Source organism: Podarcis muralis, chromosome 5 (genome assembly GCF_964188315.1).
Source record: "Podarcis muralis chromosome 5, rPodMur119.hap1.1, whole genome shotgun sequence".
Lineage (NCBI taxonomy): Eukaryota > Metazoa > Chordata > Lepidosauria > Squamata > Lacertidae > Podarcis > Podarcis muralis.
The window spans coordinates 98,516,940-98,542,233 of NC_135659.1; the positions used below are offsets into that span (position 1 = coordinate 98,516,940).

A 25,294-nucleotide genomic window follows, 5' to 3' on the forward strand; every position below is an offset into this window, starting at 1 on the left:
ATTTCCAAGCACAAGAGAAGCTTCTTTTGTTCTGAGCAAGACGTGGGTGCAACTTTTCCACATTTAGGAGCCTTAGATCACCAGGAAGAAAGACAAAGATCTCAAAGTTCTGGAAAATGTCTTATAGAGTTCTGGGATCAGACCAGGAGCTGGGCTATCTGAGCACAATGCAAGCAGTGCTGAGCTCCCTTTCCTGCCCAGACCAGCTGCTTCAAGGCTGGAGGTAAGTTCACAAGCAGATGGCAAACACTCTCTTCTCTATAATTCAGTGCAAACTGATGCCTTGTGTGTGTCTGGAAGCTGAGCCCAGAATGCCTAGGGCAGATGCAGGCCGTAACCTAGAGAAGCTGAGAGGAGGGCCAGTGCTGAGCACATTGGGCTCAGAAAGAGCTTTTGGCCTTGGGAATCTTGAGAGGGAGAGGTGTGTGGGATCTTGTCCCCCCCCCCCCGACTCCAGCTTTTATGTCTCCTGGTTGTTGCATCTCTAGGGCAGGGGTGGGGAACCCTAGCCCTAGGGGCCAAATGCAGCCCACCAGGCTTCTCTCTGGTTCTCAGGACTCTCCCTAGGTCACACCCCTTCAATTATACTGTTGCCTGTTCCTTGCTTGGATGGAGAGCAAGGTGAAGGACCCCTAGACGGTTAAGTCCAGTCAAAGACAACTATGGGGTGTGGCGCTCATCTCGCTTCAGGCCAAGGGAGCTGGTGTTTGTCCACAGACAACCTTCCAAGGTCATGTGGCCGGCATGATTAAACTAAGGTTGCCAGACATCCCCGTTTCCTGGGGACAGTCCCCAGATTTACAAACCAGTCCCCTGACAAAATCCATCTATTTAGTAGGAAGTTGAAAAGTGTCCCCGGATTCATTGAAAAAAATCTGGTAACCTTAGATTAAACCGCTTTCTGGCACAATGGAACACCATGACGGAAGCCAGAGCACACGGAAACACCATTTACCTTCCCACTGCAGTGGCACCTATTTATCTACTTGCACTGGTGTGCTTTCGAGCTGCTAAGTTGGCAGAAGCTGGAACAGAGCAACAGGAGCTCACCACCGTCGTGCGGATTTGAACCGTCGACCTTCTGATAGTCAATCCCAAGAGGCTCGGTGGTTTAGACCACAGTGCCATATGCTGGATGGGGAGCAGAGAGATCTGTGTATGTGGGCAGAACAGAGAGAAACCTCTGGCTTGGTGTGACAGGATTGTATCCTACTGTACAGAGGTTAAGAGCCACATCTGTTGCTGTGCTCACCTTTGGCATTTGGTCCTCGGAAAGTTGCAAAGGAAATGTGGCCCTCAGGCTGGAGAAATGGGAACACCTACAACCCTTCCCTAAAGTGGATGAGGAAAACAAGAAGCTGCCCTAAGCAAGGTCAAAGGAAATGGGGCTTTGTGAGATCATCCCACTCCTATACCACCCTCTGAAAGAGCTCTTTTTCATTGCAGAAGAACTTGTCCCAGGCACTTCTGGGCAACCATGTGATTTAACTGGACCACTGAGAGTGATTGGAGTTTAGAACTCACTCTCAGTTCCTGTTAATGCCACATGAAGCCATCACTTCCAGGGTGATTCAGCACATGAAGTCATCCTCAGCACACAGAACACTGGTTGGGAAGAAGAGGGGCTTCCCCTCCTCAAGTACATACAAGGCTGTGTGTGTGTGTGTGTGTGTGTGTGTGTGATTCCTCTGCTATGTGTGGCTCACAGATATCTTGGCTGTTCCTTAATATATTCTCCATCACAATCTACTAGGTCAACCAAGAGCGATCACAAGTCTGGAGAGGATGTCTTAATGACTGCTCCACCTGCCCAAAAAACTGGGGAGCACCCTTCCAACAGAGGCTTGCTAAAGCCTAGGCCTGAGACTTAGCTGAACTCTCTGCATCCCAAGGTTTGGGCTGGGAAACCTGTTAAAAACTGCAAGATAAAATGCCTCATTGCCTTACCACACCTGCTTAATCCAGGCCCATAAAATGAACAGATCTGGGTTTATAAGAGATGTGCACAAAGTGCAATCCTATTCTTGCTTACTCAGAAGTAAGCCCTGCTGTGCTCAAGCAGGATGATTATCAGGTAAGTGAGCATACAATCACAGCATTAAGCTCTTAGGGCAGCCTTTGCCAACCTGGAGCCCTCCAATTTTGTTGGACTACAGCTCCCAGCATCACAAAGCTGTTCCGGCCGTGGCTGCTGGGAACTGCAGTCCAAAAGAACTGGAGTGGCAACTGTCTTTAGGGACAAGGCAAGATTAAATACTCAGAACTGCGCTGTATGTTTAAATTGCTATCGACAAGGACCCCGGTTGGTGGACCAGATTCAGAATGGAAATAAAGACACATACAAGGAACTGGCTTTTGCTTGTGGTCCACGATAAGCCGTGCCTGCTGCAGAAGGGATCCAGGCTTGCAACGGTTAAAGCCAGAGCCAGCTGACACTGAGTCCACAGGGTGCAAAGTGCCACTGAATCCGAGCCACCGCTGCAATTCCCTGCATGCCTCAGAAGGGAAAAACACTGCACTGAACACCCCCCACACCTCCAGGGATCCTTGCGCTGCAGCCTGGTTAACTCCCCTCTGCATCTCATCTGCTTTTCCACACACACACACACACACACCCCTTTCTCCGGAGAGGCTGCAGCAGAGAGTGGCTCCAGCTCCCCATTACGGGAATCCTAAGAGATGGTGCTGGCGGAGTCCACGTGAGCCGGCTCCCGGGAGCAAGCACGTGTATCTGCACGGATGAGCAGGCAGCGCGCAAGAGCGGCGCTGGGTGTTCCTACCCGGAGGCTGTCCTCCCTTTCCCTAGCCTGCTCTTCTGCTCAGTCTAGTTAAAATAAAAAGCAGGGGATAAAAATAAGTCAAACGCCTAAAAATACAAATACAAACACACACACACACACACACACACACACACACACACACACACACACACACACACAAAAAGCACTTCGCTTTCCGCGCAATAACTGGGTCAAGCCAGCTTTGCGGCGTCGCGGGTGAGCAACCCAGCAAGCCTCGTGGGGTTGAGGAGTCACTTCGGTGCTCCCTCCTGAACCACACACCTGCTCCCTATAACCCCCAGCTGGAACCATCTGTCAGCTAACAGCCCTGCCCCGCAGCCATCCCCTTTGCGCTTCTTCTCCCCCCCCCCCAGCTGTTTTGCTTGTGCGGCAAAGTGTAACTTTAACGCAAACACACATCCCACCGGCCGGCCCCCTGCTCCAAACCCAAGCAGCACAACAACAAGAAGCACCCAAGAGGGCAAAACCCCAAGGCAGTTCTGCCTGGCGAAGAAGAGCCCCACTCACTGCCTCTTTTTCGGAGAAGGCAGCTATTGCTGGGGAGGTGCAAGAGAGAGCAGGCTGAGAAAGGGTTTGCACCAAACAGCATTACTACCAGGCACAACGTGAGCGGTACAAGACCAAAGGTCCATCAGGAGACCAGACTTGCTTCCGAGACAACCTACAGCATTAAACACCAACCCCAGCAGGAAATTGATACAGAAAGAGCTGCAGAGCTTATGTTCCATCCATCCCTCAGCTGACCCACGTGACTATTGCCAGTCAGATGAGATAGGGATCTTTTAAACATGAGGATTGCTTGTGTGAACACGAGTCTAGTCAAAAACACTGCTGAGCGTCTCAGACTTCTCTGACAGCTGATGGAAGGAGCTGCAATAGCAGTGAGGAACATGATCTGAGGAGTCTCTGGCTCAAGTCTAGCATCAGCCGCAAACTCCTACAGTGGCTATAGGAAAGCCACTCCTTTTCAGTTTCAGCCCCACCGGATTTATAATATGGGGACAGTGCTCATCTTGGCTTTCCTTACACCAGCCGTCTCCAACCTGGTGCCTGATGGAAAGCTTGGACTGCAACTCTCTGCAGCCTTGCCCAGCCTTGCATGGTTCTTGTAAGGATTACTGTGATAATTCTGTACTGTTTTAATGGCCTGTTAAAAATGGGATTTATATTGCTGCACACCAACCTCGTATTCTATGAGAGGATGGTATACAACAAAGAAGACGAGGGCTTCGAGCGCACTCTATAAATGCTGTTATTCGGGACCAATGGTGATTCATTGTGAAGAACTGAGGGTAGCCATTCTGCAAGGAAGGGCACTGACCTTAGCTAGGAACCGTGCTGCAATGGTTTACTCATTTATTTGAGGCATTTCTACCCTGCTTTCCAATGTTCAAGGTGGCTCTGCACGCCTGATGGCTTAGAATGCTCTACTCTCTGTAGAGAGTAAACGGTGTTTCCGTGCGCTGCTCTGGTTCGCCAGAAGCGGCTTAGTCATGCTGGCCACATGACCCGGAAGCTGTCTGCGGACAAACGCTGGCTCCCTCAGCCCATAGAGCGAGATGAGCACCGCAACCCCAGAGTCGGTCACGACTGGACCTAATGGTCAGGGGTCCCTTTACCTTTACCCTCTGTAGAGCAGGAAGAGATCAGCCAGGTTAAGTAGGGAAAGGGGCAGAGGCAATGGTTCAGTGAGAGCATACACTTTGCATGACTTAGAAGGTCCCAAGCACAGTCCCTTCAGTTAAAAAAGATCTTGGGGATAGCAGGGCTGGGAGAAACCCCTTCTAAAGGCCCTGAAGAGCAGCTGGAAGTGAGACTGGACACTACTGGGCAAGAGTGGTCAATGGCTTGACTCAGGATATGAAGGCTTCATATTCAGGAAGAGAAGCAAAACACTGGGAGCTGCCTTAAAAAGAGTGTGGCCACTAGTCCATCAAACTCAGGCGTGTCTTCACTGGCTGGCAGCTGCTCTCTAGGGTTCCAGACAGGGGTCTCTCCTGGCCTTACCTGAAAAATCATAGAACAGAACTGTAGAGTTGGAAGGGACCCTGAGGGTCATCTAGCCCAACCCCCAGCAATGTAGGAATCTGGCCACAAGATGTTGTGGATTGAACCTGCGACCTCCTCCATGAGGAACAGATACTCCACCACTGTGCTACGGCCTTCCCCAAACTGTTTGTCAGGATCCGAAGTCACTTAACCAATTTTGGCCAATGGCTACTATAGAAATGCTGGAATCCACCCTTGAGCCACACCTATGAGGTTCTCTTCAGCTGTGGAAAGCTCAGAGCCACACACAGAAAGGCTGAGCGCCAGTCGCTCTCCACTCCCAAGTCTAGCAAGGCCCTATGGATGCTAGGTGACCCTCTGCTTCCTGCTGCTGCAGCAATCTCAGGAGCAGCACGCTCACATTTCACTGTTCTCCTGCGTGTTTGCTAAGATTTTTAACCAAATTTGCCCACCCCCATGTAAAAACTCCAGAGCAGTGATCTCAGCGTCTTAGAGAAAAGGTTCTGCTCTAGCAGCTTTCCAGATTTTACTCAATAATTTAGGGCAATGGAGTGGAGAAGAAAAAAGGACAGGGAAAAGAGTGAATCGGCTGCCTCCCACCCCCAGCGTGTGCCCCCGGGGCTCACAGAGCATGTTCGCATCCTTGTTATATAACGGTGGGTTACGTCACTTTCTGAGGCACAGCCTGGCGTGCCAGGCACACAGAGCTTCCTGCTCTCTGAATGAAAACCCGGCGCCTGCACACATCAGCCACCCTGTCTCAGCAGCCAAGACAAGATGCAGCTCCCCGTTCAGGGGCCCGGATTCTGGGTCCAGGGTCAGCATCATCAGGATGAAGAGGGTCTGTGGGTGCCGAGGGCAGTCAGAAGATGGTGCCCGAAATCCATCTTTAGTCAGGGGTCTCTGGCAGCAGCAATTCTACTCTGCACTGAACACTTGAGAGACTACCTTATCCCATTAGTCACTGTCTTCTGCGTATTTCCTCCTTAAAGTCCCCAAAATGTCAGAAGCCCACTCCACAGTGACTTGGAGCAAGCCTTTCAGGGTGGCTGCTGCTCTTGTTCTATGGATCAGTATTCCTGTCAAGATAAGATAGGCACCCACTATCTGTATTTTCCGGAAACTACTGAAGACATTCTGTTTCAACAAGTTTTTCCAGCTAGATGAAAGGTCTTTGCCTTAGGTGTTGATTTTGTGTTGCTTTTAAATCTATACTCTGCTGTTCTTGTGCTGTTTTTTAAAAAACGTTTTAGCTGTTTTTAAGGATATGTCTGTAAACTGCCTTGGGACATATATGTGGAAACCAATTCAGAAATTAATAAATAATATAATAGCAGTGGTTTCCCCCCACACACAGACAGACAACACACACAGGGAGAGAGACAGAGAGAGGCCTTCGCAAGGCTCACAGAACTAAATGCATTCTCGTTCACCGAACCCTCCTCTCTGTCCACACAGAAAATAAATTAATTTGTGCAAAAATTCAACAACCTAGCCCAGGAAAATCAGGGGCCCCAAACCAAGGCTAAGAACCAAAGTGAGGGGTTGAAAAGTTAAGGTCTGTAAATGTTCTTTTCCATCCTTCACATTTTCTGAGGCAGGAATGCTATTTGGGAAAGGAAATGGTTGGGGGAAGTCATTCCATTGGCATTTCCTGAAGAGCTCGACAGAAAACCCTCCCACTTCCGAAATCAACTTGGGTGGCTGCCAAACCTGGGAAGAGAGCAGAGACTGAACAATCCCATCTTTCTGCCTGCAATTATCTGCGGCTGGCGACTAAGGCTTCCCACTGTCTCGGCCAGCGGCAAATGGGTTTTCCTGGGAAACCAAACTCAGACTTCCCAAAGAGGCAAAAGAAAATAATTGCACAGAATTCTGGGGTTCAGTCTCAGTCTACAGAAGAGCTATAGCAAGGGGTGACTTGGTATGTTCTAAATTTAGACGCACTGCATGAAAACAGCACTGTCGTCCAGGCACATAATGATCATCAATCAGGACAATTCTGAGTTTGCAGAGAGACCAAAGCTCTGAGCTGCTACTCAGCACCAAAGGTCCATGGGACTGAGGGAAGACTTGCAAGAACAGAGCAGATAGCAGTAACAACCTTGCGCAGATGGTTAATAGAAGCTTGGACAAACAGTCAGTAAGAATGGTTGCAATTGATAGGAGGTTTGCTTCCAAGTCACCTCCTAGTGAGACTATCGGCTCTTGCAAAATCAGACATGTCAGCTGTAAGATGATGCTATTACTGTCCAGGGGTTGGCCTGACATCAACAGCAATGTCAGCCCCCACCCATTGTGCCTACCCCTGGTACCAGTTTCCAAGCCTTTGCGGAAACAAAATAGTTAACCTTCCCAAATCGCTGATGAGGTGAACAAAGAAGAAACCGGTAACAGTAAAACTAGGATTCTTTTGCTGCCACGAAGACTACCAAACTGCTGGCTTCTCAGGTAATGAATGTCCAGGATCTTTTCTAGCTAAGACCTGAAAGGAGGAATTGGAAGGGAGAACCTACTGGACAGGATGCAAAACCCACCTCCAGGAATCTGCACCAAGGCACCACCTTGCAGGAGTGCCAGCAACTCTGCCTGGGTTAACAAGCTGATCCCAGTAACATCCAAGTGGTGATTTCTCAACCCCATAGCATGACCGTTGCTGCACATGATGTGTGCAGTTGCCATGTGCCAGAATAGAAGTGGCTGCATTTTATTGGCAAATGAGTCAGCTCTTTGACTTGCAAAATTGCGATGTAAATTGGTGAGTCTTAACGCTACATGTGTGCCCCGTCAAACAAGTTGCATTCATGCTCCAAACATCCGTGCCAGGCAGACCATGGCTGACAAGAGAGACATAAAGGCAAGCAGGCATGCGGATTCTCCCCAAATCGGCATGCCAGGATTAAATGAACTGGTTCTGGTGACAACTTTAAACAAACTGGACGTTCCCGACAGAACAGTCTGAGTTGTGCAGAATATGGTTAGAAGGTGTGAACGTTGGGAGTTCATCTTGCTACAGTGCCTGAAATCACAGACACACCTTGTGCATACCTTCCCACATACCAATGTAAAGGAAACAGAAAAATCACCTATGCACCAAAAAAAAAGACACTCTGCCCACACACCAGTTGCCTTAGAGGACTGAGCTTACAATAGGCAACTGAGTTTTACCTGCACAGATTTAATTATGCATTTTACATTTATATCTTGACTTTCCTCCAAGCAACTTAAGGCAGCAAACGTGGTTCTCTTCCTATTTCATCTTCATAATGAATGGTGTGTTTGGAACCCACTGCATGAAAAATGCACCATCAAGACCATGGGTGCCAATTTGTCTTGCATTCCTATTCCAATCCTCTAAACCCAGCCTTTCCTCCACATGACAGCTCCCATTATAGATACAGGGGTGGGGTTACTGTTTTTATTTGCTACTATGTAATGTATCTTTAGGGACGCGGGTGGCGCTGTGGGTTAAACCTCAGTGCCTAGGTCTTGCCGATCACATGGTCGGCGGTTCAAATCCCCGCGGCGGGGTGCGCTCCCGTTGCTCGGTCCCGGCGCCTGCCAACCTAGCAGTTCGAAAGCACTCCCGGGTGCAAGTAGATAAATAGGTACCGCTTACTGGCGGGAAGGTAAACGCCGTTTCCGTGTGCGGCTCTGGCTCGCCAGATGCAGCTTGTCACGCTGGCCACGTGACCCGGAAGTGTCTGCGGACAGCGCTGGCCCCCGGCCTATAGAGTGAGATGGGCGCACAACCCTAGAGTCTGTCAAGACTGGCCCGTACGGGCAGGGGTACCTTTACCTTTACCTTTAATGTATCTTTGTGTTTTTATACTGTAAACTGCCCTGTGGTCTTTGGATGAAGGGCAGTGTGGAAATTTAATTAAAAATTCCTGACCACTGATTGGTCTTGCTGACTGAGGCTGTTGGGAGCTGTGGTCCAAAGGTTGTTCTAACCCCTACACCACACCGGTAGTGGCCATGGGCACACTGTTAACACCAGAACTGACCACTCTTCCCTCACCTTCACTTTCCAGTTGCTAGATCTAGGCTTGATCCATCCTCTCAGGCTTTTTAAGGCTGCCAGATAGCTTGCTTTACTGCTCCAATGCCCATGTACTCCTGCTACAGCCCATGCATGACAACAGACCATTTCCTGTTACATACCAAAATCCAGCCTTGGGCACCAAAGGGATCCCACCTCCCTCACCTTACTAAGAAGGCCAAAAATGCTGCATGCGAGGTCTGCAAAGGCAAGGGAGGAGAAAGACCAGGAGAGCGCTGGAGACCCCTTGCTGGCTACCTTACACACACACCCCTCCCAATGTGCCTCTGTTTATCTACAAAATTTCCAGAGCAACTTTCATCTCCTATGAAGAGTGATCAAATAAAGGCATTGTCCCACCCGCTTTGAAGTGTGCTGCTCCCCAAGCCCTCTCCAAAGATACTTTCCAAGACATAAAATGCTGAGCGACTCTGGGGAATGCGCACGAACACACGGAGCCTGCTCCCTGCCAGGGGCAGGCCTGCCAGAACATGCAAGCCTCTCTGTGGGTCTTTCTCGCAAGCTACGCCCTTTCCACAACAGCATTGTTTGAAAGGGCCAGGCAGAGGCTGCTCCCCAGGCCCCAAGAGAGCGCTAATCCCATGCTAACAAGGCTACAGCAAGAGCAGGGAGAGACGTGCACATTGGCTGAAGGCTTACAACAGGGCAGCCTGTTCAGGGCCAGTGTGAAGGGGGAGAGAGACAGAGCTCACCTCTCGAGCCCAGAGATTTTCCAGGCTGCAAGCACAGTCAGGAAGTTAGCACAAGGCCAATCCAGCCACTTCTATTACTGTTAGCAAAACGCCCCTCATTCAGACAGGAGGCTTGTGGGTAGGAAAGGGGCTTGTCTACTGCAAAGAAATGAGCAAGTGAGGAAAGCGCACCTGTGTGCAATCTGCACGGAGACACTACTGACCCTTCTGTGAGATCACTGTCAGGGAAAGAATCACAGAATTGTAGAGCTGGAAGGCACCCCAATGGCCATCTAGGCCAACCCCCTGCAAATGCACCCCTCAATAATTAAGACTCAAATCTTCGAACTGCACAGTCTTGCCATCTGTTTCTCGGTCACTCTAGAGCATGACAACTTATTTCTACTGATTGCTACCAGAAAAATGCCTGTCGTGATGACTGGAGGACTGTGTACTTGGCTGCTTACTGGAAGCTCCCAGTCATCACACAGGCCAGCCCACTCAGGGCCAGGGGGGACGAATGCATTGCTCTCCCTTCAACAGTCTTATTGACTTGACTTTTTCCCAGGGCAAGCAGCCATTTATAAAATTAAGGGGTATATGCTAAGACAACATGAAGTAGGGGACCAAACCTGCTCCCCAGCACAGGTGAACGGAGTTCCTGGCAACCAAGCCCACTACTATCAATATACCGTATTTTTCACCCCATAGGGCGCACCTAGTTTTTTGGGGGGGGAATAAAGGGGAAAAAAATTATTTCCCCCCCCCCCAGGCACGGGGCTGGGGCAGTGGAAGCCCAAGCTTCCCCCGACCCCAGTCCCCAGAACAGGCTGCTATCCGCAAGCCTTGGGAGCCTGGCGGGAACTCCCGCGGGCTCCCAAGGCTTGCGGATAGCTTCCTGAAGCCTGGAGAGTGAGAGGGGTCATTGTGCACCGACCCCTCTCGCTCTCCAGGCTTCAGCGAAAGCCTGCATTCACCCCATAGGACGCACACACACTTCTCCTTCATTTTTGGAGGGGGAAAGGTGCGTCCTATGGGGCGAAAAATACGGTAATCCACCCTGAGTTTGGGTTCCTGGTCACATTGGAGAGCAACAGCAAGTGGAATAAAATGCTGGGAAATAGGTGCATTTGCATCCTTCCAGGAGTGCCAAGAATAATGCATGGACTTCATAACAAACTCATCAGGGAGAAAAAGAGAGAGACACCAGCCACATTTCCAGAGATCTGAACCCAGCTCTTCCTGCTCCAAGTCAACCCTCTGCCCACAACATTCACCAGTTCTTAATTTGCCAAATGCCTTCTAGTCACGGCAGCCTCACTTGCAATAATTCTGTGAGGTAGGTAATGAATATTATTCCATTTTTACAGATGAGGAACAGAGGCCAAGAGCGACATGCCCAAGACCACACATGCTATTTTACTTTTCATTTAGTACTTTTCCATCAAAGCCATCTCCAGTTGGTTCATGTTAGGGGTGGGGACTAGAGCTGTCTGTTCTGGATCCAGGTGCAATTATATGATCCACTGGATCTCAGTAATTCCATGATATGTGATGGGAGTCTGACCTTCTTAGCGGTTAGTATGTTAGAGAAACTGGGTAACTCACTGGATGACTCTCTCTCTCTCTCAACTTGACCTACCTCACAGGGTGCTTGAGGGGGTAAAATAGGAGGGGACGACATACTGCAACTTAAGCTCCTTGGAGGAAGCATGGAACAAACATCAAAGAAAGAAAGAAAACTATTCTGCAGTACTGAAAAAGTTATCCCCATGGACATGGTGGTCCATAACCTTTCTGTGGCCACCATTATCTACTTCCCCACCTTGCACCATTCATTTCCACCAGCAGAACTATGTAACAATACCAGAATAGTGAAGGAGAACCTAGGAGACAACAATGTTGAGATCTGAGCAGCAGGAACCAGTGGGTGTGCCCCCCAGAGCAATTCTGCCCCTCCCACAAATGCTGAACAAATATTTGCCCAAACAATGCATTTGTCCTTAGACATAAAAAGGGAAGACTCCCAGCAGGCGGTATTAGCTGAGTTGGGGGGGAGGGGAAGGGGGATCTCAGACTCCCAGCAAGCTGGGGCCAGTGACTTTCCATCAGCGATTTAATCTAAATCCCTCCGGGGAGTTCGTTTACAAAATCAGATTACATTATCGCCTCGGTCTCCAGGATACAGCCCAATCGTCACCAGAGCGACAGGGATATGGAAATCTCCATTGGACCAAGGACTAATCTCGGGAGCTGGAGGGAACCAGGAGAAGAGGAGAGAAGAGAACAAGAGATGGGGCCAGCCACCAAGATGGAAGGAAGAGGAAGAGGAACCAGTCGGGTCAGTTGGGGCAGACACACCCCAGGTTGTGCCCCCAGGACGACTGCATTCCCAGCATTCCTGAGTAATACCCCCCTCCCCATGCTCTCTCTAGCTCTCTCTCAGTTTTCTCAACACTCACTCTATCCAGCCTGCATCCAATACTGGACTTCACTCCATGCGCCCATTAGGTTTTATCCCTTGCTTGCTGCATTTACATCTGGGCAGCTGAGAGCTGCCACACAGAGCCTTGAGTGGTACTTAAAAGTAAATTCCCAAGAAGTGAGCATTAACCCACCAGGAGCTTTGTTTAGGTTCAAACCCAAGGATGTAGACAATGCAGCAGGTGGGACCTTGAGTGAAACAGCCAGCAGCTGATTTTTAACAAGGATGCATTTTCAACTGAGCCAGCAACACCGCCAGATGCAGGGAAAGGGCTCCATGGCCCCCTTGGTGTGAGCAGCCGCGGGGACTGGGTCAAGGGTCTCCCGTTATTCTGCATCACAGCTACTGGGAGTGAGCAGCTGAGAGACGTCACTGGAGGATTCTGCCAACGCGTCTGCTGCTGATCACTCTCCGAGGGGAAGAGGGCATTAAAGTCTCCTTAGCAGATGAGACACAAATAAAGAGGGCTGGGGGAGGGTATGCAAGGGGTCCAGATGGGGAGTCTGACTGAGCCTCCAGTGACCCACCCCTACTTTAACATAATGCAACCGCCCTGGAGTTAAAAGCAGCCTTGCTATTAGCCACTTGCCCATATGCCCAGGCTCCAACTTGGTCACTAATTGCTAGGCCCATTGTTCAGACCGCCCTACTCTGCACAGGTACATGGAGGCAGCCTGGCTAGTAAAAGTTTTGGGGGGAACTAGGAAATATGACCCAGAAGCTGTACGCCGGCTCCCTCGGCCAATAAAGCGAGATGAGTGCCGCAACCCCAGAGTCGGCAACGACTGGACCTAATGGTCAGGGGTCCCTTTACCTTTACCTTAGGAAATAAGGCTGGCCTGTTTACAAGGAAAGATAAAACTAATTTTCCACCCGTGATGAATGTCAGGAATTTGTTTTGAGTGTTCCAACAAAGCACGAGCTTCTGAGTGGTATGAGAGCTCCCTATGCCAGCACTGATTTGCAGCAGTTAACCCATGTCTCTCTACCAATTGCACATTCTGGGTGTCACAATCACTGTACAGGGTCTTCCTGTCAAGCAAAGGAAAAACACTAGGGAGTTGCCAGACACTTATGCAAGGCCACACCCAGAGCCACACTAGCTGCTGGCAAATCCCATGACCTAACCTTTTCCATAGCACATTCATGCTTGGGGCAAGCACATTGGCCATGCACCAAACTGCACTCCCTGGGAAGGTGATTATGTGTGGCAACACAAACAGTCTATTTATCCACAGTTGGGGTTAAGGGACAGAGGAAAAATACAGGTTTGAGTCTAGTCATGACCAGCAGTTGTCTCATCACCCCTTCACTGGGTACCTGTGCCCTGGAAATGCACCTCAATCATGCCAGACAGCAGGATAGGCAAGATGTCAACCAACCTCTTCCTTAACCTCAAGGCTTACCCCAGGTTCCAAAGATTAACTTTGACCCCTAAAGATGAAGAAGACCGAGGGTGGTACATTTTATCTGAAAGCAGCCTTCAGCCCCTGTCAGGGTACAGGTGGGATATAAATAGATAAGGGGATAATAAACTAGAAAAGAAATGGAAAGTACCTTTGAGGCTTTGATTAGTGGGCTATGAAATGCTCTAGTGAACAACAGGATTCAGAGGCAGGCCTGTGGGTGACCTGAACCAAGCCAGCCTGAACGAGAAAAGGAAAGACAGTGGCTAGTACCTACCCAACTACACAGCTGAGGAAAGAGCCCTTGGTACCATGTGTGTCTACATACTTGGCATTGCAGGGGAGAAAGAACAGGAAACCTAATATCCATCAGGAAGTGTGAAATGGAACAAAGATACAATATTTCAGCCCTTGGTGGCCATTTCCAGCATCTGGTTATCCAATGTTGCATTGGCACCTTGCCGGAGAAGACACTTGGCACCTTTCCTCTACTGGTGCCCTCCACATGTTTTGAACTACAGCTTCGATTAGCTCCAGCCCATCAGCATCCTCAAGTTCTGCCTCTGATGCTGCTAGAAATATAAACTGGCCTGTTTCATACTTAAAACTACGAAGGTGCCCTTCCCACCACCACCACCACCCTTTGCCAAATGCTTACCCAGCCGCCATTTTCTTGGATCCACGGGTCCAGGTGGTCCGTCAGGTAAGTGGTCATCCAGCTGACAATCCGTCCCACCAGCACTCGCATCTCCTTGTCAACGCTCTCCACGCACAGGGCCCCTCCGAAGGAGAAAAATGCCACAATCCTCCCCCAGTTCACCCCGTCCCGGAAAAGTTCATTCACCACCTGCTCAAAGCTCTGGTATGCTGTGCCAGGGGTGATGTGGAGCTGGGATGTGAGGTCACTGAAAGCTCTCCGGTACCTCAGTTCAAACTCATCGCCTGCCTCTCTTAGCGTCTGCCTCACGTCCAACCTTGGGCTGTCTTCAAGATCACTGAGGATGCTCGGGTGTCCAGTAGCCCCATTTACGACCGGGCTGGTACTTTGATGCCAAGACGGACTCCCATTGGGGACGCTGTCCATCTCGTCTCTCAACTCAGTCCTGTTCTCGCTGTCCTCCTCCAGCTCATCCCAGCTGTGGCCCCTCTCTGACAGCTTGTAGGAAACAAAGTCTACCACGAGCGCCCTGTTATTGCGTGACATCTTCACACCTGAAGGTGTCTCAGTAAGTCCATGGTCCAGAATGCTAGCCAACCAGCACGTTTACCGAGCGAGGATGCTGCTCCTTTCCATCTTTCTGGCAACCAGAAGAATGCCAAGCAAGAGAGCTTCAAGGGAGAAAGAGCAGAAGGAGAGAAAGAAGGAGACGAAACTGTTAAAAGGACCAGGCTTCCACTCTGTTTTCCTGGCATGCACGTAGCAGCAGTCCCTTACTACTCAGGGAAAGTCAAATATTCATGAGCATCTCTGTGGCTCATCCTCAGACTTAGTCATATGAGCATCTGTATAGACAGCCAACTCCTCCCCTTCCCCCGGCCACTTCACTTTTCCACTAAAGCTGGTCCCAAATCTCATGCACAGGGTTCACCCCCCCCCAAACAGATGTTTTACCGGGCTCAGGTGCTGCCTGTGAGGTCCTTTCCCCCAAAATTCTGTGCAGCATGGCCAGGACACTCAGTACCCAGGTGGTCTCTCTGCCACATCTGAGATCAATCTTTGGAAGCAAAACCAGCTCTGACTGGAGTGATCCTGCAGCCTGCCAGGCTGGGAAGATGCAGGCAAAGAAGGTTCCGAAAACCCAAGAGGGCTCCCCCTGCCACCTTGATTGAGTGCTGCGGCTCTCCTGCAGCAGCGAAGCATAGAGATCCCTCCCCCTGCATCTCCACCTCCCACCATCCCCGGGATCTAAGCACTTCCTGGTGCTATTTTTAAAGGGACAAGTACTGGATGAAGCTTCTCGGCTGTATTTGCTTGCTCCCCAACACGGACCCAGGAATTAACAATCAGGACGCCACCTTTTGCCCCTGGTCAGTAATGTCTCTCAATAGCCTAAAACAAAAGCAGAGAGTAAACCGGGGAGAGAAGTTTGGGGCTTTTTTTAATTAAAAAACAACTTCAGGGAAGGATTAGAAGTTGCTTTCAGGTTGATCACCTTGACTTAGATTTCAAGACCCTGAAAGGTGTGGGGACTTTGATTACACAGCCTCTCCATTTTACACTGGAAAAGCGGCTCGTTTTTCACCCCCTCCCTGCAGCCTGCTCCGGCAGCAAAGTCAAAGGCAAGAGTTTTCTTCTGCCTTCCTGAAATACTAGCTTAAGTACTCTGCGCTGGCTTAAACGTTAACTGCAAAGGGTTGCAGCTGACGAGCAGAGAGGCACAGCAGACCTCAGCCGTTAGCGCAGCTCCAAAGCAGAATTCTGAGCACAAACTCCCACCACAAACAGACCCACTTATGGGAATGAGTCATGCATGAGACATATCCCCCAAATTGGAAAGCGCAGGCACGCACAAGGCAAATGACTGCGAAGAACCAGGCAGAGGGGGTGATAGCAGGCGGCAATTGTGCCCGGCATGGCAAAGGAGCCAACTTAATGTTGAATTTGTATGAACAACCGGTCGGTGGTATTCTCTCTCTCTCTCTCTCCTGCCCACCCCAACCCTATTTCCTCCTTTGCAGGAGCTGGGAGAGGCAGGGCAGTCACAGCAGCATCCCCTTCCTCCTTCCCAGAAGGCCAGCTGGGCAACAATAGCCAGGCTATCCCCTACTGGGAGATGTGTCAAAAGGAGCTTGTGCAGTACTCACCCCCTGGAGAGGGAGGACGAGCTCAGTTCTGGGAAGTCTTAGGGGAAGGAGGAACCCAGCCAGCCGCTGTGCAGTGAATGTGGCGGAGGAGGCAGCAGCAGCAGGGATAAGTTCCAGGCACTGGCCAACCCGCCTTGACATCACCATCGCCCCGCCTCCTAAGGGCTGGCCAAACATTCGAGCCAGCCAGCCCCCATTCCCAGATTGCAGGAGGCCTGAAAACATCAAAGCTCAGCAGATTATGAAATCTCCATTCTGTTAATTGAGCCTTCATTCAGGATTTCTTTTTGCATGTGCGTGCGTGGGAGAGCGGATTTTTGTAGTTAAAATCCCAATTTTTCTACCATTCACTCTAGCAGTATGGCACAAGCCTGTGTCCAGCACACATCTAGACTCCTTCCGCGTCCATCACAAGGAGGTTATGGGGTCTGAAAACTCCCTCTCCCCAATCTTTTATGTTCTTCTCCCGCAGTGCCATCTGAATAAAGGTTAGTCGGAAGCGAGCCCTTCTGAATCCAGCAGGAATTTGCTTCCTGGTAACCCTGAAAGTGCTTTCTGTAGGGTTGTACCACATGTGGGGAAGTGCGACAGTGGCTTCTTCAAAGGAGAGGTAACTAAATGCCATTTTCACACAAAGACTGAGGAAGAGAAACCTTCATTCTCACCAGGCTAAAGCAAGATTCCCTAACCTGGTGCACTCCAGATGTTTTGGACTACAATAAAAACAACTCCTATCAGTCCTTGGTCAACTTCCCCAGCCTCCTGAGCCCTTATTTCCCAGATCCTTACTGCACACAAGCCACTGCTAGGCCCTATGTGGCCTTTTCCCTGGACAAAGTGGGGTTTTTTATTTCCCTCCCAGCAGCTGTACTCTTTAAGATTTCCGTCTCCCTCTCTCCTTTGCTGGGAAAGCTACACAGGCAGGCTGAAATAAAAGACTCCTGGAGGGCACTCAGTACCTGTGATGCAATCCTGTCAGAGCACTGTAGAGTGGTCCCATGCCTCAAGGGTGTGGAGGCACCTGTGTGCCTGTCTTCCAAGCCTTAGCCAACTGCAAATCATCCTGTCCTCCACAATGAAATCATCGAAAGTTAGAGCTGCTAACTCGAACACACAGAGAGAGAGACTTCTCTTAAGACCACCCTCTATCATTTTCTCAGGACCTTCAGCTAAACACCCTGCAGGCTACTGGGATTCAGCAATATCCGCATCTTTCTTTTCTCTCTCCTCCCCAAACATGCACAGAGCAAAGGGTTTGGCTCTGGACACACTCACTTGCAGGATGAACTCCCTGTCTGAGAACTGTCCCATCTTGGGGGAAAGGGAAAAGAAAACCAGACTCAAAAGTTTACTGCTGGGCCTTAGGTTCCCCTTGTTCTCTGTCAGAGTTCCCCGTGTGCCAGAATGACTTCTTGTCTGCAGGGGTGTGAGAAGCCAGAACGTGTCTCCCAAAACTCAAATCAAGAGGTCATGGGTATATCACTTTCTCTTTTTCTTCTCTTTTCCCACCTCTTTGCTAGTTTCAATTGTGTGCCGTCTCAAAATTAGATTCAGGGTTATTGTTTGGCCTTGGCAACTCTTGCGCTCATGCTGCTTATCTGCACGTGAGATGGATAGAAAAGTGCTAATTAGAAGCTTCATACTGTACTTTTAACTGAGCTTTGCAAGCAATCTGGACACTGTTTCCTGTACGTACATACCCCACTCTGTGTGAGGCTCAAGAGGGGGATAAGGCTATCAATGGCTACAAGTGAGCTACCTCCAGGATCAGAAACAGCATGACCCTGAATAGCTGTTGCTGGGGAATAACAGCAAAAGAGAGAGCCATTGCCCTCATGTCTTGCTTGTGGACTTCCCAGAGACATCTGGTGGGCCTCTGTGAGAACAAGGTGTTGCACTAAGTAGGTGTTCAGCCTGATACAGCAGTCGGGCCCTTCTTATGGTTTTAAGAGCAAAGAATGTTGCTAGAGTGAAGGCAGAGTGAATTCACTCAAGAATGATGTATAATTTCTTTCTAATGCCTTTGTCATGGGTTCATCTAGCATCTCTGCTGCATCTATTGTAAAACATGTGTGCCTCACTAGAATTTCCGTGAAAAAAGGAAGAGCAGTCTCACTGATCAAACTAGGGCCAACTTTCTGATTCTGTGGGTTTTCTTCTCCTTGCTTTCCTTCAGCTCCATCCTGACTATCCCATCCTCAACCCGCAAATCTCCACATTCACCATGTGCTTCTTTTACTGCTCTTTTTAATTTTTTACTTAGAAGAGATGCCACATTTCATCAGTTTTTTTTCCTGCCCATCCCAAGCCTAAATGAATTTAAATTGAAAACACTTTACAGTCATACCTTGGTTCTTGAACGTCTTGGTACTTGGACATTTTGGCTCCCCAACACTGAAAACCCGGAAGTGAGTGTTCTGGTTTGCGAACGTTTTTTGGAAGCTGAACATCCAGCGCAGCTTCTGCAGCTTCCAACTGAGTGCAGGAAGCTCCTGCAGCCAATTGGAAGCTGCACCCTGGTTTTCGAACCGTTTCGGGAGTCGAACAGACTCCCTGATCAGATTAAGTTTGACAACCAAGGAATGACTGTATTGATTTGGCATATCAGAGTCTTTCAACAATATGAAAAGTCCTGTTCCACTACCAAAGACAGCTTTCACCAACCTGGTGACCAACATGCTGATGGGATTTGCAGCCCAAAATACCTGGAAGGCACCAGGTTGGCAACGGGTGACTTAAAGCATCATCACCCCATTAGATATGGTGGAATTAAAAGCCAAGGGGCACAACAAGAAGTGCTCAGATCCCATGTCTGGAACTGGCAATTCTCTGTTGTCCCAACTATAGGATGAGCAACCCTGCCAATGATGTCTCCAATCCCAAATTCAAGCAGTTTCTCTCTGGAATTTTGGTTGGAGAATTGAAAGCTGGGGAAGGGGCACATGTTCAGTCCCTGGCATCTCCTGAAAATGATCCCAGATCCTAAGGCTGGGAAAGATGTTGAAGAGCCACTGGCATTTGGAGTAGACATCACAGGGCTGTGTAGTTCCACAGCTAAGCTCAATATAAGGCAGCTTCATAGGTGTACAGGTGCAGATCAGGGAACCTATGCCCTTAGCCCAGTGGTGGCCAAACTTGGCCCTCCAGCTGCTTTGGGACTACAACTCCCATCATCCCTAGCTCCCAGTGGCCAGGGATGATGGGAATTGTAGTCCCAAAACAGCTGGAGGGCCAAGTTTGGCCACCACTGCGCTAAGAAGACTTCGGCAAACCACACTATAGTTCCATGCACACTAATGGCATAGATCAACAAAATGGGTATGACAGTGACCAGCTTTATGGGTTCAAGGTGAAAACCTGCAATAAATGATTATTGAGGGCACTCTGTAGATTACAAACTATGTCACCTGGTCCTTTCTCACAGATCACAGCTCCTCACACCTTCTTTTTACACACTGTTCCTCAAACAGAGCTGTCTGTATATGTTGATTCCATTCCGATCAGCTTAACCCCTTAACAAAGCAGAGAACCAGAGGGAGAGGAAACCAGATAGCTTCCCAAGCCTGCCTTCTGGGAGAGCTGTCCAAGACCAGCTCCCTGACTACTGCACACCATTGAACCCTACTGCTGCCTCACATTTACTGAGTTCACATGAGTCAGTATATTGCACTGGCTAAGGCACAGGCAAGCAGCCTGTGGTCCTCAGGCATAATTTCCAACACCCTCTTGCTCAGGTCAGACCTGTGGCCAGAATGATGTGTCGCAACCCGTTCAGCAAGAATGAAAAGGGTAGCAGTCCCACCAGCTATTAGCTTCTGCCCGGCCAAAGTTAGATGATTTCTGCAGTGTTTCTCAAACTTGGATCCCCAGCTGCGGTTGGACTAAAACGTCCATCATCCCTGGGTCCTGCTAGTTAGGTATGGTGGGATTTGTACTCCAACAACTGCTGGGGGACCCAAGTCTGAGAAACACTGTCCGATAAGAACGGAGACCTCGTCATTAATAAAGAAAGAAAAAAGTCATTTTTAATTTCTTTCTCTCTAAGTTTTATAATTGCTTTCAGTATCAGGAGCATAAATGATGTTAGTTATATTAATTTTGTTGTTTCTTATATTGTGGTTGTTTGTTTGACTTTTCTATTATTTGTTTGTATGTTTGCTTATTTGTTTGTTTGTCTGCTTTCCCAAAAATGTATTTATTTTAAATCAATAAAGATATACTTTAAAACCATATATCTTAAAGGTAAAAAAATAGAATAAAAATAAAAGAAAGAAAAAAGCTGTCCGATCTTGGGTGAGACCATCAGACGACATTCCTGATGGGGAGCCATCGTTTCTCATCCTAAAGGACCTCACAGGGTTGTTGTAGTTGGGGTGAATCCTATATGCCCCTTCTCCGCCCCTTGGAGGAAGGTGCAAAACTCACAGCGCATAAAAGGTCTCGCTTCCCCCTTTTGCAGAGAGCATCGCATCCGCCCTGACCCGTAACCGCATCCACTTCCTTCCCCCGCGCCCCTCCCCCGCTCCCCATTCATCTTTCTCCGATTCAACTAGGACAAAGCCCAGCCCCGCCCCCCTTCCAGAGCTGAGCCAATCACAAAGAAGGGAAGGCGAAGACGCGCATGCCCGGCACGCACTGCTTCCCCATTGGACGAGCCTCCTGTCACTCCTCTCCCGCTCGCCGCCCTCACCTCAGAAAATGCCAAGGAGCCCCGCCCCCTGCCCCGGTTCCCTTTACCGGCCTCCGTCCCCGGTTACCTCAGGGAAGAAGCGGCCGGCAGGAACCGCCGAGAGGAAGGCGCCGAGAGGGCTGGGCCGCTCCGGCGCCGGCGGAGCTTCCCTGCCACCCGACGAGGCGGCGGCTTTCTCGGCGGTTCTGCCTCGCTCCTTGACCGGCCGGGCGAAAAGAACTGGGCATGCGCGAGCAACCGCTACTTACTACTCGAAGCCGCCTTGCGCATGCGCGACTCGAAGCCGCGGGAAAAAAAAAAGGAATGGTCTGGAGTGCGCATGCGGAGGAATGTGACGCGAGCGGGGAGGGGGGTGCGCTCTCGCGAGGGGTTAATGCGCCTGCGCGAAGAGCGGCGCGCCAGGCAAAGGAAAGGCGTTGGCGCCCTCTCTCGGCCGAAGACCGGCATCGCGTGGGAAAAGAGGTCGGCGGTGCTGATATTGCAATGACTGCCTCTGCGTGGAGAGACGCGCTTGGCAGAGTGGCGTTGCCGTGATTTTCTGCGGGGTTTACAGCAAGTAAGATCTAACGTAGTAGCCTAAAGGGAAGTTTTCCTTCTGCCCATACCTGCTGCATTTTGGGGAAGCCTTGCACCTCTTTTTCTTGCATTCTGGAAAGTCTCGCTTACAATCTGCTTCTGCACAAACTGTACAAAACTGTTCCAAACACCAGGACATTCTTTTCCTTGCTCAGTCCACCCTAAGTTCATGATGACTTGTTCTTTATGCCTAGCTGACCACATCTACAGAACTTGATTGTTATATTGTTTCATGCTATGATCCATCATTAGTAATTGTTTGTGCCATATTAATCTCTAGTTACAATTTAATTAGGAGGCTTCATGCCTGTCTAGTTCTAGCTTCGATTCCCAGCCTTTAATCCATCGATAATAAATGATCACACGTAATCCCCACCTCTCACATGTAATTCCCGCCTTATGCTTATGTATCAACCAATCAGTGACAAGCACACCTGTGGCAATGTTTGTAATATTCAATAAAAGAGGCTCCCAGGGTCCGCCCTGGCCAGACGCCTCATGTTACACCTGCCTCTCTCGTCTCCTGTGATTTTTCATTCCTACATCTGGTGACCCACGACGTGCCAGATCCCTTGCGCAGCCGAGCAGCCAGCCAGCCCTCATACTTCACTTCGACTGGAGAAGTCTCAAGCGCGCTGTTTCGTGAGTATGGGGGGGGGGGAATTGAGTAAGCTTCAAAAATTGCATGCTAGGGAATTACTGCAGCTGGTTAGGCAAAGAGGGGTGGGTGTACATATTTCTTTAAAAGAGATTGAACAATTGCTAGGTGAGATCGCATTCCAATGTCCCTGGTACCCTGAGGCAGGCTCCTTGGGGGTAGAGGCTTGGCAAAAGATTGGAAAAACTTTTTTTGCAGAACCCAGGGCTCCTATTCATTGTCTGCTAACTTGGCAGAAATGTGCAGATGCCGTGGCAAAATTAGGACCTCAGGCGTCCCAGGCGTCTCCCTCGGCCCCTGCATTTCTGTCTGTTGGAGACAACCCCCCTCCTTATCCTAAGCTTCTGCCTCCCTCACAACCCTGCCTGTCCCCCCCCCCCTTGCCTGTGTCTGCATCTCCAGGACCTGTGCCTCAGCTCACATCCACCCCCAACACCCCCCCTTCCCTCCCTCCTGTGTCTCCTTTGCCTGCATCTGCTTCTTCAGAAGCTGTGTCTCAGCCCACATCCACTTCCCCCCCTTTTTCTTCCCTCCCTCCTTCCACCCCTCCCTTGCCTGCCTCAGCTCCTGCATGTTTTACAGGAGCTGTCCGTGCTGCACTTTCTCAAGCTAGGCAGAAAGGTCTCCTTTCCTTAGAGGAAGAATCTGAGTGGGCTGGTGAAATGCCATCAGCTTTCCCTGTCTCCAGCTCAACCCCATCAGCTTTCCCCATTTCCTTTTTTTTTTTTTTAATAATTTTTTATTAGAGGTTTTTCTTATGGTTACAAAGATAAAACAAAACATGACAATACATTAAAACATAACAAACAAATAATAACAAGTATACTTTCAAATCTTATTTTCTTAGACCTTACTTCCCTGACTTCCTCATGCTTCCCCTTTCTGTGTTCCAATTTCTAATCAATTACTCAGCAAATCTTCTCGTATTTTAACTTAATTTACTCATTTTTCTCCTTGTCTTAACCATTACCGCTATCAACCATTTATTTCACTAATCCGTCATCCTTCTAAACTTCATAAATTTTGCAATATTTCTTTAAATAGTCCTTAAATTTTCTCCACTCCTCCTCCGCTGCTTCTCTTCCCTGGTTTCGGATTCTGCTCGTCATCTCTGCTAGGCCCATGTAGTCAATCACCTTCATCTGCCAGCTTTCCCTATTTCCTACACTAACCCAGGCACTGCGCAGCAACAGGTGTTGTACGAAACCCTTCCCTATTCTGTAATGAGAGAATTGAGAAGGGCCATTGCTGATTCCGGTTTAAAATCTTCCTATGTGACAGGAATGCTGGAGGGAATAGCAACTGCTTCAACTGCAATCGCCCAGGTCATTTTGCTAAACAATGCAGAGCCCCTGGCGGGGGTGCAAACAGGAATGGTGATGCCAATAAGGCTAAGCCTTCCAAGAAATGCCCAAAGTGCGGTAAAGGCTATCATTGGGCAAATCAGTGCAGGAGTTCGGGAAACTCCTTAGGGGCCCCACTCCCGGGCCAGGACAAATAGGGAGCCCCCCCGCCGTTAGTCTCCACTATTAAAACCATCTCAAAGGATACACGCTCTGATTTTACCATCGACTTACTTAATCAGGAAACCAAAGACACTGTTTTACCTGGTGAAATCGTGCTCATGCCTTCCCAATTGAAAGCCCCCCTACCTCCTAAAGTCGCAGGCTTAATTTTACCCAAATTTTCTGCGGCCAAAGAAGGGATCCAGGTTATTCCAGGAGTTCTGGATCCTTTATCCCGCTCTCGATATCGCCGCTCTGTGGAATTGACTAATGATTGTGATGCTTTTGTCTCTCTTCCCAGTAGGTCTGAATATATCTCTTTAGCTGTTTTTCTCTTAGGAGTCCCTGGATTGGCTGTACGGAATCGTATGAACATTTATTCTTTAGCTTGTTCTGCAGAAAAAGCCCTGAATTTTACTTCAGAAGCTCTTCACCTTTTGAATAAAGAACAGAGTGGACTACATAATGGACTTTTACAAAATTGCGCTATAGATTAATACAAAATTGGGGAATTCGTGGAAGGGAATTGGGGTCGACCTTAGAAAAAGATTTTAAGATTAAGTATTGATGTACAAAAACTGATGTTTATAAGTTAAAATTGGTTAACTAAAATGAATTAAATATAATAAGGTAAAATTTGGGGATAAGAACTTGCTGAGCTAATAATTGGAACTGGAATACAAGAAGGGGAGATGTGGGGAAGTCAGGGAAATATGTTATTGAAAGTAAGGAATGTAAATTCTATGTGTTTTTAATTTTCTTTTGTTTTTTCTGTCTTTTTTGAAAATTTTAATAAATATATTTTATTTAAAAAAAGATGCCTGCTTCTTGAGAGAAAAGTGATGACAAACCTAGACAGCATCTTAAAAAGCAGAGACATCACCTTGCCAACAAAGGTCCATATAGTTAAAGCTATGGGTTTCCCAGTAGTGATGTATGGAAATGAGAGCTGGACCATAAAGAAGGCTGATCGCCGAAGAATGGATGCTTTTGAATCATGGTGCTGGAGGAGACTCTTGAGAGTCCCATGGACTGCAAGAAGATCAAGGCTATCCATTTTTAAGGAAATCAGCCCTGACCGCTCACTGGAAGGACAGATCCTGAAGCTGAGGCTCCAAGACTTTGGCCACCTCATGAGAAGAGAAGACTCCTTGGAAAAGACCCTGATGTTGGGAAAGATGGAGGGCACAAGGAGAAGGGGACGACAGAGGATGAGATGGTGGGACAGTGTTCTCGAAGCTACCAGCATGAGTTTGACCAAACTGCGGGAGGCAGTGGAAGACAGGAGTGCCTGGCGTGCTCTGGTCCAGGGGGTCACGAAGAGGCGGACACGACTAAATGACCAAAAAACAACAAGATCTAACATAGTAGCGTAAGAGCCAAAGGCCTATCTAGCCAAGCCTTCCTGTCTAGAGTGGGCAACCAGATGTCCCAACGGGAAGTTGGCAAACAGGACCTGAATGCTTCAGTGATTTCCCGGCTTGGGAATCTCAAAACTCTCACCATCTTATTTAGCTGTTTGCAAAAAGCAAAACAAAGCAAAAACAAAAAAAGCTACTACCTAGCTATAATCAGGAATTTTAAAACAATTAAGGCAGCTCTGCCAGAATAGAAGAAAACAAGC

At 49.0% G+C, this 25,294-nt stretch overlaps 1 protein-coding gene across 3 annotated transcripts in view; it reads right to left on the minus strand.

Annotated features, from left to right (window-relative positions):
* The window catches only part of BCL2L1 (BCL2 like 1), a 56,937-nt gene extending 35,769 nt beyond the window's left edge, over positions 1-21,168 (minus strand). Inside the window, exons 1-2 of one of the 3 annotated variants that reach the window (XM_028735576.2) lie at positions 20,999-21,168; positions 14,095-14,765 (exon numbers count right to left, since the gene is read on the minus strand). In XM_028735576.2, the coding sequence (XP_028591409.1) occupies positions 14,095-14,640 (546 nt within the window). In that variant the 5' untranslated portion in view covers positions 14,641-14,765; positions 20,999-21,168. Of the gene's footprint in view, positions 1-14,094; positions 14,766-15,048; positions 15,211-16,241; positions 16,399-20,998 lie in introns of those variants that run through there. The other 2 variants (XM_028735577.2, XM_028735578.2) reach the window with 2 other exon arrangements.
* Between the last annotated feature and the right edge of the window lie 4,126 nt (positions 21,169-25,294).